General features: G+C 48.5%; 3 protein-coding genes across 4 annotated transcripts; 2 read left to right on the forward strand and 1 right to left on the reverse strand.

Annotated features, from left to right (window-relative positions):
- Positions 1-450: 450 nt before the first annotated feature.
- Positions 451-4,090, forward strand: LOC109735677 (RGG repeats nuclear RNA binding protein A). Its single transcript, XM_020294886.4, has 6 exons — positions 451-891; positions 1,170-1,548; positions 1,642-1,783; positions 2,791-2,952; positions 3,037-3,099; positions 3,699-4,090. The coding sequence occupies exons 1-6, from the start codon at positions 699-701 to the stop codon at positions 3,888-3,890; spliced, it is 1,131 nt and encodes a 376-aa protein (XP_020150475.1). The 5' UTR covers positions 451-698; the 3' UTR covers positions 3,891-4,090.
- A 1,591-nt stretch (positions 4,091-5,681) lies between these two features.
- LOC109735676 (uncharacterized) lies at positions 5,682-9,746 on the forward strand. The gene is made up of 10 exons (XM_020294885.3): positions 5,682-5,918; positions 5,986-6,181; positions 6,279-6,439; positions 6,564-6,709; positions 7,092-7,154; positions 7,244-7,336; positions 7,783-7,944; positions 8,035-8,141; positions 8,922-9,070; positions 9,149-9,746. The coding sequence occupies exons 1-10, from the start codon at positions 5,810-5,812 to the stop codon at positions 9,418-9,420; spliced, it is 1,458 nt and encodes a 485-aa protein (XP_020150474.1). The 5' UTR covers positions 5,682-5,809; the 3' UTR covers positions 9,421-9,746.
- A 1,168-nt stretch (positions 9,747-10,914) lies between these two features.
- Positions 10,915-13,513, reverse strand: LOC109735675 (uncharacterized). 2 transcript variants are annotated; one of them, XM_020294883.4, is made up of 8 exons: positions 13,096-13,513; positions 12,905-12,971; positions 12,765-12,804; positions 12,519-12,651; positions 12,141-12,212; positions 11,963-12,043; positions 11,364-11,425; positions 10,915-11,273 (listed from the first exon to the last, which is right to left on the reverse strand). In XM_020294883.4, exons 1-8 carry the CDS (start codon positions 13,354-13,356, stop codon positions 11,204-11,206), a joined length of 786 nt encoding a protein of 261 aa, XP_020150472.1. In that variant the 5' UTR covers positions 13,357-13,513; the 3' UTR covers positions 10,915-11,203. The 2 variants fall into 2 exon arrangements, with proteins under 2 accessions (XP_020150472.1, XP_020150473.1); XM_020294884.4 differs by having other exon boundaries at positions 12,519-12,804; positions 12,901-12,971.
- Positions 13,514-18,087: the final 4,574 nt, after the last annotated feature.

Raw genomic sequence — 18,087 nt, forward strand, 5'->3', positions numbered from 1 at the left:
ATTACACACATATACATTTCATCCTTGTACACTTGCATATTGTTTTTAATTTTTTTATGAAATTAAAAAGATTGAATTTTGAATCTTTCAAAAATTCTGCAGCCTGGTCACCAAAACCCTGCAGTATATCAACAGGCATTATTTTTCAATTAAAAATTAGATTAAAGCCACGATTCGCGAGCCGCGAGTGAGCAGTCACCACGAGGAATACCGCAACGCCGACAGGCGAACCCCCGCGGGGCGATCCCAGCCGCTCGATCGGAATCCCACGGCCCAGCGCCCCCACGAGCGCCGAGGGCCCTACCCGACCCGTGAAATCCCGTAATCACCCCAAATCCCCGGGCCACCTCCAGCTAAACAGCCCATCGGCGCGAGGGCACGGCGGTCATTTCGGCCGGCAAGACGACAGCGAGGGGATAGGGACTCGCGGCACTAGTACTAGTCCGGGATAGTGCGGCTAGGGTTTCTTCGTCCCACACACACCCCCTCTCCCCCAACCTGCTCCGTCCCCATCCCCTCGCCGCCGCCGCCGCCGCCGCCGTCTGAGCCCTAGACTCGCGCGAATCCTCCCCGGGCCGAGCGATGGCGATGCAGAAGTCCGGCGGGAGAGACTGGTAGCGAGTAGGGCAGTTCCCCGGTCACCCCACACACAAATCCCGGCGAGCGAGCGCAGAGTGACCTGACTTTTTCTGCCATCCATGGCGACCGTGAACCCCTTCGACCTCCTCGGCGACGACGAGGGCGACGACCCCACGCAGCTCCTGGCCAAGGCGGCCGCCCTGGCGCAGAAGGCCGAGGCCAAGAAGGCCGCCGCGCCGCCCGCCGCCGGCAAGGGCGGCGCGCGGACGGTCGCCAATCTGCCCACCAAGCCGCCTCCGCCTGGTCAGGCTGGTAAGTCCAGGGTCCGGGTTTAGTAGCGAGTTGCGGAGATGCTGGATCTGGGGTTTAGGGTCCGCGGGAAGTTTTTTTTTTCGCGGAAAGGTGGCCTTCCGGCAACTGCTGTAGGATAGTCTGTTGCTAGTTACTAGTAGTATCTGCAATTACACTAAAGATTCATGTTGATGAAGATTGTTTTGAAGTTGGCGATTTTGATTCAGTTCTAGACATTGCTGCCGTGAAAGACCATTTTTTTGTGCGGGTTTAACTCCTGTTCTGTGTATGTATTTCAGCCAATGAGTCTCGTGGTGGTGGTCCACTCTCCCGTGGAGGATATGGTCGCGGTGAACGTGGCTCAGGCAGAGGTGGCCGAGGAGGGTACGGTCAGAATCGCGACTACGCCAGTGAAGACACAAATGGCTACAGGGGAGGTTATGGTGCCAGAACTGGAGGTGAGGAAGGCGCCCAGGATAGAGAGAGGGCCCCTCGGCAACCCTACCAGGGGGGAGGCCGTCGTGGTGGGTATCGTGAAGGCGAGTTTGGTGATGATTCTGAGAGGCCACCTCGAAGGAACTATGAGCGCCAAAGCGGCACAGGCCGTGGGTATGAGATAAAACGCGAGGGTGCTGGCCGTGGGAACTGGGGAACTACCTCTGATGAAATTGTTGCCCAGTAAGATATCTGCTCTGCTGCTCTATGATGTAGGCTATTTATACGCAGAGTGGTGAAATGGGAGGTAACCTGTGGTGTTGTTTTGGTGACCAGGGAAACTGAGGCCCTGAAGCAGGATGAGAAGGCCCCTGCACCTGAGAAGCAGGGCGCACCAGAGGATGCACCACAGGCAGATGAGAACAAGGCCACCAAAGATGGCGCTGCAGTTGTGGAAGAAGAAAAGGAAGAGGATAATGTATGCTTCCTTCACGCTGTGGTCCTTATGAATGATAATTTTTTGATAAAGTTGTCTAGTTATAGTTATATTTCTAAGTCTAGTTATAGTTATATTTCTAAGGCATAATGACATGCACATTTAGTTCTCTTCTCAACTTGAACAAAGTGTGGGTTTTGGCTTGCTACTTTTAAGTCTAGTTATAGTTATCCTTTTTGTATTTTACTTATCTCGCCCCATTGTTTTTTGTTTTGTTTCGCTTCATGGTTTGTCAGTCATATTGAGTCTTATGCAGCATGCATTTGCTTTAATTCATACACACTATTATGTCTTGCATTTTTTGCTAGCTTGGAATTTTCATTCTTTTATTATGGATTTTTAAATATAGAGATAACTTCGTAATCTTGTTGTCTTCTGCGAGCCAGTGAGATTTTTGCAATATTTCTCTTTGAGTGTTCAATTAGTGCATTCACAAGTGCATGCTTGTCTAATTGATTTGTTTGGACTCGTAACATCCCGAAAGTTGCCATTTGCTATGCCTTGCATTTGGTATGTACTTATAGGACTGACAGAAGTAAGCATAGCAGTTTGCCATAGGCCTTTGCTCTGCTCACTTCACTGATCATGTACAACATCTGTTTTGGAAGGACTTGCTAATTTCTTCACCTTGCTTTTGATATTCATAGACCAACAGATAATTATTTACAGCAGTTTGTCAGTCTGGTCGTGATATGCAATACCATCGTCTGAATTTCAAATTAATGTTGATTATGGCTATTTCTTCTGTTCGTGTTCGTGGTGGCTGAATGATTATTAGTTTATTACACACATGTACATTTTATCAGGCAAGTCACACAGTAGCTCTTTTCAGACATGATTTATGCAGCCATTCTCATTGTATTTAAACATTTCCTTTTTGTATTATTGTATCATATATCTGTTGAGGTCATGCTGTATGCTATGCTTGTTTCTAAAGAGTATACCTATATTTGTTGCAATCATTTGAATGAAATGTTTGATGATCTTAGGAGATGACTCTTGATGAATTTGAGAAAGTAATGGAGGAGAAGAGGAAAGCACTTGCTGCTTTGAAGAAGTCTGAAGAGAGGAAGGTTGAAATTGATAAGGATCTGCAGGCTATGCAACTACTTTCCACCAAGAAAGGAAATGATGAAGTTTTCATCAAACTGGTAAGTTAACCCATTATGCCTTGTACTCCATGTCTCTTAACTCCCTGGAGACGTGTGATTGATTTTTTTTATGTATTTCCTTAGGGTGCTGATAAGGAGGCTTTGAAGAAGAAAGAGAATGCTGAACGTGAAGAGCGTGCTAAGAAGGTCTGACATTACATCTCTTGCAATATTTAGAAATATTTGTACTTTTCTTGTTAAGCTGCCTAAATACTAACAGTAATGTTGTGATGCTGGTGCAATCTTGCAATAACTTTTCTGATTCTCAGTTTGCGTCTTTCTAGACATCATGCTACATATTGTCAATAACCACTTAGGGCATGTACAGTGGTTGATAAAGTTAGTCTTATCTTAGGCCACCGTGTAGTTTAGATATGACAATAAAAAAAGATGTACAAGGGTTATCTCTTAGCATAATCTCTAGTAACCAGTTTTTCCTAAATATGTGTTTGGAGATATTATGCTAAGAAATCATCTCTTAATCTTGTTTCTCTCTCCTCCACTTCATCATTTATCCTATGTGGTACTCCTAAGATAGAACCATTGTACACGCCCTTAGTTACTGAAGTGCTAAATTGTAGGCCTTTCTGGACATGTTAGTGTCTTGGATTCATCTGTTATTCCCCTGTCCTGTTGTTAAAACAGCAATTACCTTTCTTGCTTAGTGCGCCCAGTTTTATACCTGCACTTTGGTCTTCCTGCTAGATAACAATTACTAACTGCGGATTGTTCTCTGATGTTTGTAGTCTGTGAGCATCAACGAGTTCCTGAAGCCTGCTGAAGGAGAAAGGTTCTATGGCGGCCGTGGCCGTGGCGGCAGGGGCCGTGGAGACCGCGGAGGCTTCAGAGGCGGATTTGGTGGTGGGGGTTATCACGGCCCACCGCCCGCACCGGCAATTCAGGACCAGAACCAGTTCCCAACCCTCGGTGGGAAGTGAGATTGCTGTACCATCTCAAGTGCCACCTTTACCAATATCATCGACGCTGTCAAGTTTAGATTTTCCTATCACCATATATTTCTGCACGGATCCTATATTGAAACAAATAACTCTGCTGCATGTGGACCATTCATCCCTGTGTCTGTCATGACTTTGTAAATCCGATGGTTGTCGCTTATCAGAATTTTGTAGGCTATGAACTGCTCCTTCCTTTGTCCGTCATCTTCAGGTTTCTACTGTCCTCTGATGCGAGTGATCCATCAGATACGGTGCGAGTGATAATATGGGGACAGCGGCATCAGCTGGCTTGTGAGTCTGTTGGATCTGTCGATGCAGCATGCCGTCATTTCTCCTCTCGTTGCAGCAACACATCCTCATGTTATTGGGCTTGCAGCACTGCTGGGTTTCATCAGGGGTGCCGTTGTACCCAGGTACCCATTGCAGCAGCTGTGGTGATGGCCATGCAACAACGCTCCCACTTGTAGCATTGCCGGGTGTTTGCTCCTTGCACGAGTGGCTCATGATGAGCCCCCCCCTCCCCTCGCATAAGTGGTTCATGACGAGCCCCCTTCTCCCCTAGCACATTGCTGCTCACATCGCCACATCCTCCGCTTGCAATGTTGATGGTCACTCCTTTACTGCTGCAGCACCGACGAGCACTCCCTTGCAGCAGCGCGGCGGCCCTGACCCTTGCAACACCAGGTGGCCTAACCTCTGAGCATCGCGCCCCCCATCCGGCTTGCAGCATTCACGCGGCCACCAGTCGCGCAACACCACACGGCGTGCTTGCGACACCGGCCCTAGATCCAGTTCTTCTGTTGATTTCTTCCATAAGCCACTCGCCTCCTCCCATTCCAGAAGCACAACGTTCCCTGTTCAGGGAGGAGGTGACTTACGAAAGTAGGCATTCAGGGAGGAGGTGACTTACGAGAGTAGGGAAAGCAAAGCGAAAAAAAAGGGTCCTGGTTGCCTAGGTTTCACGAATATCAGTCAACCTGCCAACAACACTGTTTCAAAGCCAAATGGTCAGCCCTGGTCTGGACGTGGAATTTCATTTTTAGCATGTCCAAAGTGTAATTATGATTTATTTTGCTTCGTTGCATTGTTGAATTGTGATGAATTTATGCTATATGATCGACGTGCATGGATTTAAGGATTTGACATGGAAAGTGCGACTGTGTAGCAACACTTTTAAGGGTTTGACAGGGCGCGTCCGTTGATGTTTTGTGGGCCGATTTGCCAGGCCCAAATATAGTTGCTCTATATAGAGTATGGCGTTTTGATGGAGGTCGATTTTCTAAAAATAAAATCCAAATTCCAAAATTTTTTGGTTAAAAAAACTGAATGTTTTTATACAAGTAAACAAGGATGTGAGGTGTATGTGTGTAAAATTCATGGCCTGGGACGGTAAATAGTATCGTGTGTTAAAAGTCCCAGAATTTTTTTGCACAACCCTCATTTCAATGCATTTCGTTCTAAAAATTTACGCACTTGTGCATTATGCCTTCATTTATGTCTGTATTTTTTTTCAGGATTTTCTAAAATGTAAAAGTATAAATTTTCACGGATTTTGAATTTTGCACTTGAAGGCCTCCACGGAGCTCGGCCTCCCAAAAGCATTTCCGCTCTATCTCTCTTTTGATGGCTTCTCCCGTAAGCAGCTCTGCTCTCTCCTTCGAGAAGCAGCGTTCCGAGGAGAGGAGATGACTTACGAGAGAAGGCAAAAAAAAAAAAAAAACCCGGACAGACTTGCCGACTCCCAGTTTCCCACAGACAGCGTTGTTTCAAAGCCAACACACACGCGTTTCAAAAAAAAGAAAAAAGAAAAAGCCAACACACACGCTCCTCGCCTACTTGATTTCTCCCGCCTCCCCTCCCCCCAGAAAAATCCCCAAATCCACCACTTCACCGCCGACGCCATGCCGCCGCCGCCGCCGCCGCGCCGTCTCCTCCTCCTACTCGCCGTCCTCCTCGGCAGCACCGCCAGCGCCCTCTCCATCCCCGCCACCGCCGCCGCCGAGCTAACAGGTAAGCTCTACGCCTCGCACCCCGCCCCCCCAAATCCCCCTAAACCCTAACCCTAACCGTCTCGCAGTCGCCTCGCACCCGCCGGCCTCCCTCCGCCTCCCGCCGGCGGAGCCCCTCGCCGGGGACGCCCGGGGCCCCTTCTGCACGCGCGTCCACCTCCGCGGCCGCGCCTCCCGCTTCCGCGACCCGTCCCGCTTCTTCCACGCCCTGCGGTTCCGCGCCAACGCCTCCCGCCCCGACGCCCTCGAGCTCTGCTTCCACCGGTAAGCGAAAATTCCGAACCGAAACCCTACCTACCTTTTCTTCTTCTCGTGCTTGCTTGGACGTCTCGGCCTGATTTCTTGGTGGTGGTGTCCGCAGGAATGCCACGATTGGCCCTTGCAAGTGCGCCGCGTCGCAATGGCACAAGGTGCCCAAGAGCGGGCTCTGGGCGCAGTCCCTCTCGCCGTACGACAACCGGATCCTCGACTTCCGGATGCCGGCGGACCCTTCGAGATCCGTCGTGGTGTCCACGGAGGAAGGTGTGTGGTTCTCGTTCTTCTTGCATTTCCGTGGCTTTGCTTGTTGTATGTATGTGCACCTTGACGGCAACTGTTTCGCGAGATGTTGATTTGGGAATTGGTGCTTTTGTGTTTGTCTCTGCAGAGTTCTTGCTCCATAGGGTGGTGTTCCTGGTGTTGGGGATGGTGCTGATGGCTCTGGCGCACACGCTTAGCCAGTCACTGGTGTTCTACTATGGTGGCGCCATGACCATCGGCATTTTCCTTGTGGTGCTGATTATACTCTTTCAGGTAAGCTCTTCCTCTATGCCCTGTTCTCTGTAGAGTGCCACTTAATCTGATAAGTAGAGATAACTAGCATTGGTGGATGAGTCAGTTTTCATAATGGTTGAGTGAAGTTCTCTTATTCTCTGTACTTCACAATACCAGTTGGGCCATGATAATTAGAGTAGCATATATGGCACTATTGGACAGAATCCTGCAATTTCTTTCCCTGTTCATTTGTTTTTCCTGAATGTATTCACATGCTTTGTGCTGTTTATGATGCCTAATTTCCCAGAAGTCATGCTTGGTTTGTAAAGTCTTTTTGTCTGCTACTTGGTTAGGCAGTCACTTTCCGAGATGTTATTTTTATTTCTCACTACCTGCCTCTTTTTGGTATATCTTCTTTCAGGGAATGAAGCTTTTGCCTACTGGCAGAAAGAGTTCGCTTGCTATTTTTGCATACTCTTCAGTTGTGAGTATTCATTTGACCATTGAGAAAGTTTTCTTTTCTAATTTCATTTTCACACTCTTGGACATCATGATGATTTCTCAAAACAACAGGTTGGCATGACAACATATTTTCTGCACTATTTGTCGGGACTTCTGCGTTCAATTCTTGTGGAAATGGGAATCGCCGAAGACATGCATAATCCTGTATGTAAGTTCTCCATCCAGGAATAATGTCAGCTATGGTTCATTGTGCTTGTTTAATTTCCACCTACATTTACATTGCCACTTATTTAAGGCATAACAATTTAAATTGCCCCATGACTTTGACATTCTTGAGGCTTATATTTTCTCTGTTTTGTCTTGATAGATCACTATGAAGTATAAACTGTACTACTGAATTACAGTTTACGATTCTTCTCAATATGTTACAAATGCTTGTCTTTTTGAGTTCCTGTTGTCTAATAGCCGGGTTCTATTATATTGCCCTAGAAAGGGATTGTTAATGTTTTTATATTGTTATACCAGTCTCTTTAAATTGTAGTACCATATAGGCATCATTAATGTTTTAACATCATTATTCTGTTTGAGTTTCATTTCTATCATTGCTCTATTGACAATTTGACATAAGAACATGTAAAATACATTTGCAGCTGGGTATATTCCTTCTCGTTTGCGTCATCCTAGCTGGAGCCTGGTTTGGTTTCTGGGGTGTCCGTAAACTTGTTCTAACGGAAGAAGGATCTGTTGATGCTGGCGTGGCCTATTTCGTCGAGTGGGCTATCTTGATTGTTTCTGCTGTCTTGATCCTCCAGGTATTTTTTTTTGTAACGATGGCTGTTTGCTGACTATTCTACTAGTTATCACTTCACTGACTGGCAGTTTTGCATCTTTGATTCCTGTAGAGTTCTCTGGACTATCTCCTTGCATTTGCAGCTTTAGTCTTTTGCATAATCATCAAGACAGTTTCAAGGATTGAAGGGATGTCAGGATTTATGCGCCATTTATCAAGGTACAAATTATGATGTAGTATATCCTATTATTATTGTATATGCCCCTTTCTATTATCTAAAGTTGAATACGAACTTGCTAATTACAGGCTTACAACCTTTTGTTATTCATGGTTTTAAAACTATGTAATATCGCTAAGCAGAAGCTGGTATAGTGGTATACTCCTGCTCATCAATAGTGTTAATTGTTAATATTAGTATCTCTAGGTATGTAATTTATTGTTGTTATAGGAGCACACAGTTGAAGTATATTACCCACCTATGCTCATGGTTCTAGTCTTTCGGGTGAACCAGCTGGTTTATGTAACTCAGTGTGGTGGTATCAGCCAGGAGCAAGCTAGCAAGCTCCTGGGTACATGGCCAACACAGTTTTAACAGAAGCAATTGGGGTTCACTTGCAAAAAAAAAAAAAACTACACCATTCAGATAAAACTACTTCCACAAAAAGAAATGCTAGGAACGGAAGAAAGAAGCGGTAAAAATTGGATACGGAATGAAATTTTAATGATCATGGGAACGATGTGGCAGGGATGTTGACCATGCCACCCAATATCACTAATGAATTGACCTGAGGGATAAAGTGGATAGTATCAATAGTTCGAGGTTGCAATTTAAATGATTTTAATACGTCAGGTTTGAAAGTGGTCCTTTTCCGTTTGATAAACATTCTTGTCAGTTGTCACGACAAGAACTATTTGCATCTCCTGGAAAATCACAACTAACTTAAATGAATATATCTTCTCTTGAAAAGATAAAGGGACTGACTGAATATCTTTATGCAGTGGACTTTCCAAGGGAATCACACGCGGTCTCTCCCGCTATGAAGATTTGGGAGGGTATTCCAACACGAATGGAACTCACCAAGATGGGTTCAGCAAGCTTCATGGTGAATACCTGAAACATACGCCAAGAAGAAATTCACCTCTTTCAGGTTTGCCATCCTTCTGTCGCATGATTCTCCAAGTTCACTATTGTTGTCTCAGCGTACCACTTGATTTTACCTGTCCAGGCTCACAGAAGAAAATATCGTCACAAGTTCTTGATAGGGACAGCTACTATTCGACCTACCACACTACCCCAGAGAGGAGAAAGTTTACGAAAGAGGAATACGAAGCAGTCACCAAAGAAGAGACAAGAAAAGGTATGCAGCAGTTACTGTCCTCGCCGGATTTCAACAGGTGGGCGCTCGCCAATGCGGACAGGATATCAGTGACTCCAGCAGGATCTGGACGAAGCAGCAGCAGAAGCCAGGAGCGACATCGTTTCTTCGGATTGTTTTAAGTCGTGCGTGATTGCCACTCAGACAGATTTGTCGGTTATCCTGACGTGTTGAGTGCTTGCAGCAACATGTGTGTCTAGTGGTTCTACGAAGGATAGGAAAGGATAGCAGCTGAATGTTACCACGTTTTTGGTGGCAACAGTCTTACAGTCTAGTGTTAGGTTAGCTATGAGTTCAAACATCTTGCTATTTTTGTGTGCTCGGTAAAATTCTGATTGAGAAGTCTTCCCGTACTGGCAAGCACGATCCAGATTGTTATCTAGGTTGTAAATGTAGTGAAATTATTGTGGGTGGAGTTGAATGAGGACAATTATTATGGTTCCCGGCAGTTCCTGACTTTGTGTTGCTTAATTGTATGATGAATGAAACATGCCGGTGACTGTTTTCGAAGCCCAAGCTCATATGCTCCCTCAGGAATAGTCAAATTGAAAAACAAATAAATAAAATTCTGGTTTCTCAAAAAAAAAGACAAATAAATAAAATTCCGATTTATTTTCTTTGCTGCCAAAGATGTTAGGAGCGTTCAAAATTTCATGGAGACAAGTCCTCGGAGATGGTTGCAGACAAAAAGGAAAAATTGGCTCTACAAAAGGCTTTGGAAATAGACATTTTGGAGCATTGATTTTATTCTCTTTGTCCAGAGCATCACAAATGTCATTTCTTCGTAAAACTGTGCACACACACCTAGAACACTAAGCATATTTATGCCATTTTTCTCCGGATTTTTGATTTGCCTTGCTATATTTTTGAATGTACTGTTCATGCGGGCGGGGCCTTGTGCGAACTATGTTGTTCGAAGGTTGGTTTTGGAAAGGGAGGTAGTACAAAACGATCGTACACGTGAAGCAACTGCTATTAGCATGTACTCCCTCCGTCCCACAATAGAAAATCGTTTTTCAAACTATTAGCTTAAGGGTATGTCACCCACATTTACATAATGCATATCCAAATCTGTTTTTCATTTCATTCAAATCAACCAACTCTATAGCATTTCCCAATACTGCAATCTGAAAGTTCCCTGTGCAACTCCACATGTGGGTTCCGTTCAAGAGGCCACCACTCAAAGCAACTTGATACCAGGATTGTTACTCGCATTGCAGGGGCCTGAACCTAGATAAAATCTAGGCCCCATGTCCATATGGCAACCTGAGGTGATGCCACACTGTCATACTTCCTCCGTCCGAAAAAGCTTGATCCTCAAATGGATGTATCTAGCACCACAAATTACGTGTAGTTTTCACTGTTAGTAGGTGCATTGCGAAAAACACTTCGACGCCCACTTTCCTTCAAGAGAACCAGACGACCGCCATGAATAGAAGAGCTTGTAACAACCTGACGTGACGTCTGACAGTCATACAAATTACGTGCGACTTCCGCACTGTTGTTAGGTACATTACGAGAAACACCTCAACAACATGTGTGCATGACACATACACAATGCACACGCAATGCGAACTACAAGGCCTACCCATACTTGCTCTGTTGGTGCACAACTCTGAGAAAGATCAAGGTTATAATTCTTACGTTCAGCTAGTTCGGTTAACCATTGATTTCCCGAGAATTTACCAAATGAACCGAATTTAAAATGATCTAGTAATTCTCATACCATACAGATAACCATAAACAAAATTGACCAATAATTTAGGCTCCATTTGCTACTTTTTTTTGGTTCTGTTTTGATATCTATAGCCTTAGCACCGGCTGCCTTCTCTGTAAGGTGCTGCCTATTTGTTGGCTCCAATGCAATCCATGACGATGATTAGTATCATTTCTATTTCAAGATTCCTATCCCTCGAGGGTCCAGTTGCGGCACTGACAATGAACCACTGCAAGGGAAGCCATGTAATCACCAGACCTATTCCAGGAAGTATAATGTTAGTAAAATGTGCCTCAGCTGTCACTTAGTTTATCTCTGAACTAGGTGTAAGGGGAATGAAAGCAAGACCTTGATCCATAAGGTGTCTTGCATGCAGCAACAATATGAGATTTTGCCAGGTCTGCGTCCTTCTGTTCCGTAAGCAATGAAAATAATAAATCATTTGATTATTAGAACATAGGGAGTTTATAGTGCGGTAAGTCCATAGCCATGGATATCATGAAATTTCATAAAATAATATATTAGCCTGGTTACAAGATGTGTAAACTGTCCCAGTTCTAACACAAAATTACAAGCTGCAAGAAAATAATCTGATGAGTTACATGTTGATGTACTCCCTCCGTTCCAAATTACTCGTCGTGGTTTTAGTTCAAATTTGAACTAAAAGCACGACGAGTAATTTGGAACGGAGGGAGTAGATGTTTACTTTCTGCGGTGATGTGTTGATAAATTTTTTATAGCTGCAAGTTATGGACTTAAGCGGGTGCAACGAGGAAGGTGATTGTACAAAATAAAGATGTATAAATGTCATTCTACAAAGAAACAGCACACGGTTTTTGAAATAGCAGCTTGTCGCGGATTAGCTCAGCTACAAGTATTACAAGATCCGTAAATGGCCTTGACAAGAACACAAATATCAACACAGAGATTGTTCAATTGATTTGTACCTGAGATTCATAGTAAAGTCCAGCGTATAATGATGCATAGAAGAGTTCGCCACCAGAGCTACTAGAAAAATTTGAAGCTAACTGGAGACATGAAAACCACAAAAAGTTAACTTTCTGCGGAAATTTACAAGGACGCAGATCAGATCAGATATATGCATTGCAGCTCAAATAAGCTCACCTTTTCAGGGTCCCCACCATCTTTGAACAAGGCGTAAGCTTCGCGCATCACGGGTCTTCGATCTAAACCAACCTGAAGAGTGAAATTCAGAATGAGTTACCATTTGATCATCAGCGGTCAACATTTTGTACATGGTGGCCCTTTTTGTTAGGGGTCGTTGTATAGAGTACCAAAAAGTTGTACATGTCAGACACGGTTATGTCCTATGTCCATACCACATTTGGTTCATACAACAAATTACACACATAAGTACTCCTTCTGTAAAGAAATATAAGAGTGTTTAGATCACCACTAAACGCTCTTATATTTATTTACAGAGGGAGCATGTGTTAGTGTTATAACTGAATTTTGTTTACAGTATAAAGAGAAGAGAATTGCCTCCAAGAAGCGGTTCCTTGCCCCGTCCACCCCATACAGCTGAGCTTCAGAGAGGAAACACCATATCGACTCTTCGGTGTCGTTGGGGTTGGCAGCAACGTCCAGCCTGAACTGCTCCGCGGCGTCCTCGAACCTGTATATGTAATATGCCAATGTCCGAAAATGAAAGAAAACTGAAACCCAACGGTGGGTAGGATAGTTGCAGTTGCAGATGTCAGGTGCCTGATTACTCATTGGATTATGCACCTGTCGAGGTAATACAGCGACAGCCCCCTCTGCCAGAGATCTGAAAACACCCACACAAACACGGTCATGGCTGCAGCTGGTGATCTTGTTTCTTTGACTGAACTGACAACAATGGTGGATTAGGAGGAGCACGTACGTACATGCTTTCTGCCGCGGATCCAGCTCGATCGCGCGATCGAACTCCGCCACTGACCCAGCCACATCTCCCTGCAACGCAACGGAAGAACATGAGGCGAGGGAGCGGAGGGGATCCTCTGTAGTTGTAGTTACGGAAGCAGAGTGGGGAAAAGGCGTGGAAGGAGGCTTATATTTGATCCTCTGCGGCTCTGACCTGCTGGAAGAGCTGCATACCTCGCCGGACGGCAAGGGGCGCGGCCGCTGCACCGGCCGCACCGCCGGAGAGGAAGTCCCAGATGCCAGCGGCCGCCGGCAGGAGGAGCCTGCGCGGCACCCCGGGCGTGGCCGCCGGCGGGAGTGGCGAGCGGTGCGGTTTGGGGGGTGCCAACGGCTGGGCCCAGCGGACGTGGCCGCAGGCTCCGGTGGCCGGCTGGAAGGAGGCCGGAGAACGGAGGAAAGAAGAAGAGGATGCCATTTTGGAATTTGATGAATGGAGGCGAGGCAGCCCGACGAGAGGAAAGACGCGAACGAAGCAGAGACAGACGTCTTCGGCTGGAGAGTGGATGGAAGCTAGCGAGGGCACGTTGAGACGATAAGCCTCCGGTCGTTTTTACTTGTTGAGAAACAGTGCCGAGGAGGAGAGTGATATCGTGGTCAGGATTTAAGTCTTAGGGTGTGTTTAGTTTATGCCCAACGTTGCCTCGTCAAAGCGTTGGCTAGCCAAAATTTTGGTTGCCCATGATTTGATCAACATTGGTAAAAAAAATAAATAAACTGAAGTTGGCTAGAGTTCATTGACTTGTCAAAAAAGGCAGCAATCCAAACAAAGACCAATCTTTGGACCATGACCAAAATTTTGATAGGGTGCATTTTGGCCATAATTCAAACACACCCTTAGAGCATTTCCAATAGATGGTCCAAATTTTGACGGTTCAAAACCGGAGATGTAAAATTTGAACCGCCAAAAAGTGCATTTTGGAGCTTCAAAAAACGCTCAACTCCAACGGATGGTCCAAAAGAGCAACTCCAATAGATGGTCCAAACCAAAGATGTAAAAATCTGAAAACGGCCGCGCGGCTGCTGCCAGCCACTGTTCAGCCGCGGTTTTGCATTGAAATAGCATCAGAAATTCGAAAATAGAGTGCATCATCATCATAGTTTCAATCAAAAGTGCATCACCATCCTAGTATCAAATCCCTCTACCAAAAGAGCATCGTCAATCAAAGTTTTTCGCCCTAGAAATTGAAATGCACATGAATATTACTCATGCGGGTCATCAACACCACCGGCGTTGTGAACGGTGGTACGATCATCATCTTCACCACCGTCTTTGTCGACGTTCTCAACAAGCGGTGAACTTTCGTTGCCGTGAGCACCACCGGAAGCATCTCCATTGCGTCCCATACCGGTCATGTTGCCGACAAAGCCAACTCCAACGCCACTCATGTTGCCGCCATAGCCACCTCCCAAGCCACCCATCATGTTGCCGCCAAAGCCACCTCTCATGCCGCCAAAGCCACCTTCTATGTTGCCACCGAAGCCACCTCCCATGTTTCCGCCAAATGCACCATTCATGGAACCTCCAATCATGTTCATGTAACCACCCATGGCACCTCCCATGCCTCCTCCCATGGCACCTCCCATGCCTCCTCCCATCATCATTTGCCTCATGAGCATTTGCTTCTTCATGAGCATTTCATCGCGACAAAGTTCAACATATGCCTTTGCCTTGGCATCAAGAGTTGATGTGTCCATAAACATAAACTTGAGTGTCCTCTCCTCAACCATCTTCCTCTCATCGGCCGCGGCCTTCTTCTCCTCTAGGTCCACCTTCCTCTCCTCGGCCGCGGCCAACCTCTCCTCGGCCGCCACCCTCTTCTCCTCGGCCGCCGCCTTTCGCCACTGATACGTCCATTTTGCATCATGCTTTTATATCGATATTTATTGCATTATGGGCTGTTATTACACGTTATGTCACAATACTTATGCCCTTTCTCTCTTATTTTGCAAGGTTTACATGAAGAGGGAGAATGCCGGCAGCTGGAATTCTGGGCTGGAAAAGGAGCAAATATTAGAGACCTATTCTGCACAGCTCCAAAAGTCCTGAAACTTCATGGAGGCAGTTTTTGGAATTAATAAAAAATACTGGAGAAAGAATCAACCAGAGGGGGCCCACACTATCGGCGTTCCGGGAACGGGGGTCCCCAGACTTGCCTACCTGCGGCCCACGGCGTGGCTCCACTCGCGGCCCAGTACGACCCATCTTCACCAACAAGCACTCAAGACCCTCGCGAGGGGCCAAGCCTCGCGAGGCGGACGACACGAGACCTCCTCGGGAGCGGCCTCACCAGGCTGGCTCGTGAGGGGCGGAGAGATCAAGGCAAGGCAAACTTCGCGAGGTTCCTACGGCGTCAGCCATGACGACCAAGACCAGGCGGTCGCCAGGTGGGCGCCAGCGCGCACAGTGTCCTCGTTTCCTCTTTGGTGCTAAAGAGGCAAGCGCAGGCGATGAGTACCGAGGCATCAGGCAAAGGTTTCCATATCGGTGCAACAAGACCAAGACCAGCAGGACGGCAGGACGGAGGTCACCGTGGAGCCCAAGACGGCGTCACCACCAGAGCCTTTGGCAGACGAAGACCACCTTTAGTCAGGATAGCTTGTACTAGCTGTCCCCTTTCAAATTGGCCGTTGTTGGCTCCCTTCCCGCTCAATATTTGGGAAGAGGACCAGGGCCTCTATAAATAGGACTAGCCACCACAGTAGGCGCCATCTCATCTTGGACTAGATCCATCCCATCCTTACACCCACCAAGCACAAGAACACCTCGCCTCAGGAGGCTGTTCTTCCCCTTGTACTGTTCATCCTCAGCCCGAGAGGCAATCCACCACACCACACTGGAGTAGGGTATTACACCACAACGGTGGCCCGAACCAGTATAAATCTTGTGTCTCTTGTGTTGCGAGTTCGTCGAGCTAGCCTTTGAGATCGTGGCAAGGTTGAGGGCATGATTAGGTAGGGGGAGATTTGCGCGCACCCCAGTGTTCGAAACTTAAGGGTTTTGCCGGAACCCGAAATCCGACATTTGGCGCGCCAGGTAGGGGTGCGCTGGAGCTTTCCTTCCGCCAGTTGATCCGCCGACACTCCTCGACTCCGATGTCCGGCGACCCGAGGACCAACGCCGACCGCTGGGCAGCTTGGCCGGCCCGGGCGGCGCTGTCTGCCCAAGAAGACCTCAACCCCGCGCCCCAAGCATCGCGCGCGCCGCTAAACACCGCGGGGCGCGGGCGACGCGGTCACGCGCCATCCGCCCTTACTCCTCGACAAGCGCGAGCAGCCGCAAGGGCATCAAGCCACGCCGCGGCCAGGACACCGCACACCCGACGGGAACAAGCAAACATGAGGGCCGCGCTCACGGTGGCTCGGGAGCTGCTGCGGTGCCGGTTGATGGAGAGCGGCCGGGATGCGCTGCTGGAGCGTGTCGCCAAACTCCTGGACGCCGCGGCCTCGGGAGCACCACCCTTCTGCTCTTTGCTTGCACCACATGCCACGGCCGGATCGCATGGCGGGCCTCGCCACGCCCGGGTGCCCCCAGGCGCACCCTTGGGCTTCATCGACACCGGCGTAACTAACGGCACCGGACGCCCAATCGTACCCGTGCCACTCCCAATAAGCGCGGGTACGAGCATTGCCACCTACAGCCCCGGTGGGATGCCGCCCCACCATCCTCAGGGCGGCGCGCTGGGCCGGGCGACGTGGAGCATGGGGCACTACGGCGAGGTCTTCGAGGCGACGGCCTCGGAGGCCTACGTGCCCCGCATGGTGGACCAGGAGTATGCGCTGGAAGACGACCCCAACTCGTTCCTCGAGCAGGGCTGGGAGGAGGAGGCGCTAGAAGCTGAGACCTTCCAGGAGCCTACCGGGAGCCTCACCAACCGCGCCGGCGACAACAACTACAGGGTACCACTAGTCTCCCAGGAGCAAGCTTACGCTAACCATGGGTCACAGGAGGATCAGGTCACAACGGCGGATGGCGGCCCTAGCTCGACAGCCTCCCTTCCGCCAGGAGGAGCGCACTGGGGGCTGCAGGAGCGGGGCGGGAGCAAGGCACCTCCCCGCGCCGCACGGAGCAAGGCGTCCCCCGGAGGTAGGCCCTCTGCCGGGGAGGCACTGGAGAGCCTTCCCCCCGGCAGAGGACCCGTGGTCGCGGAGGGCGCCGCTGGCGTCCCCTTTGCCCCTTGGTGACGTCCTGGTTACCAGACGCCCCCAATGGTGGTCGAGGGCGGCGCAAGGCGGGGCCCTCGTCTGGCGATATGAAGCAAGGCTCGCGCCTGTGAAGGTCTCCGCTCATGACACTCTCACGTAATAATGGTGGGGCTGTACACGCCCCGGAGTCTCAAGAGTGCCGCCCTCGGGCCTCGGGGGCTCCCTCCCACGTCCTAGTGGCAGCACTTAGCTCCGCCCTGGTGAGAAGACAAGAAGACTAGGCTAGGTGCCGGACGCGGCCATTTGCTTTTAACCTCTTTTCTGTAGCCCTGCTTTTTGGCTTTGGATTTAAGTTGAAGTTGAATTTTCGTTGACATGCGCGGGGGGTGCCTTTTCTCGTTCGTGCGATTTCTCGCAATTTGGTTCCTGCCTTAATTCAGAGTTTGCGCCCGCTGCCTCCTCCTCGCGAGCCCCTCGCGAGCGGGGCTGGGCATGGCATGCGAGCGTTGCACACATGCCCTGTCATAACTGGCGCTTGCTTCTCATGAGGCCCCCTCGGGCGGATCGGCAAGCTCCTCACAGGCTCCTCAGAAACTCGCGACCTCACGGGCCAGCTCGGGGCCTGCTCAGGTTAAGGTAAACTACAACAACAAACTCGCCGCAGGGTTCACGGGTTCGTGAAGACATATATTCAGCTTGGCCTAAGAAATAGAGACAACAATTTGTTTACACGAGGGACTTCCCCTCCCAAAATGCTCTTACAACTTCCGGGGCCGTGCCCGAGTTTTAGCATGCAGGATAAACAACAGAGAAGCACATGCTCAATCGGACATGTCGCTCACGGCGTCCCCCGGGTCGCCTTCAGACGCATCGCTGGCGTCCCCGTCACCGTCACCAGCGCCGCCCTCGCCGTCGTCGACCACGTCTACCGCGACCACCACCGCATCATCATCGGAAGTGAAGGCCCTGACCAGCGCGTCCACATTATTTTCCACCCATCGCG

This window comes from Aegilops tauschii, chromosome 1 (genome assembly GCF_002575655.3).
Source record: "Aegilops tauschii subsp. strangulata cultivar AL8/78 chromosome 1, Aet v6.0, whole genome shotgun sequence".
In the NCBI taxonomy this organism is placed as follows: domain Eukaryota; kingdom Viridiplantae; phylum Streptophyta; class Magnoliopsida; order Poales; family Poaceae; genus Aegilops; species Aegilops tauschii.

Excerpts from the sequence above, each read along its gene's own strand:
- LOC109735677 (XM_020294886.4), top strand. The coding sequence starts at position 699 with ATGGCGACCGTGAACCCCTTCGACCTCCTCGGCGACGACGAGGGCGAC. Across the intron at positions 1,549-1,641 it reads TCTGATGAAATTGTTGCCCA|GGAAACTGAGGCCCTGAAGC; the intron begins GTAAGATATCTG and ends TTTGGTGACCAG. Across the intron at positions 3,100-3,698 it reads GTGAAGAGCGTGCTAAGAAG|TCTGTGAGCATCAACGAGTT; the intron begins GTCTGACATTAC and ends TGATGTTTGTAG.
- LOC109735676 (XM_020294885.3), top strand. The coding sequence starts at position 5,810 with ATGCCGCCGCCGCCGCCGCCGCGCCGTCTCCTCCTCCTACTCGCCGTC. Across the intron at positions 5,919-5,985 it reads CGCCGCCGCCGAGCTAACAG|TCGCCTCGCACCCGCCGGCC; the intron begins GTAAGCTCTACG and ends ACCGTCTCGCAG. Across the intron at positions 7,155-7,243 it reads TTTTTGCATACTCTTCAGTT|GTTGGCATGACAACATATTT; the intron begins GTGAGTATTCAT and ends TCAAAACAACAG.
- LOC109735675 (XM_020294884.4), bottom strand. The coding sequence starts at position 13,356 with ATGGCATCCTCTTCTTCTTTCCTCCGTTCTCCGGCCTCCTTCCAGCCG. Across the intron at positions 12,044-12,140 it reads ATGGTGGGGACCCTGAAAAG|TTAGCTTCAAATTTTTCTAG; the intron begins GTGAGCTTATTT and ends TCATGTCTCCAG. Across the intron at positions 11,274-11,363 it reads AAGACACCTTATGGATCAAG|GTCTGGTGATTACATGGCTT; the intron begins GTCTTGCTTTCA and ends TTCCTGGAATAG.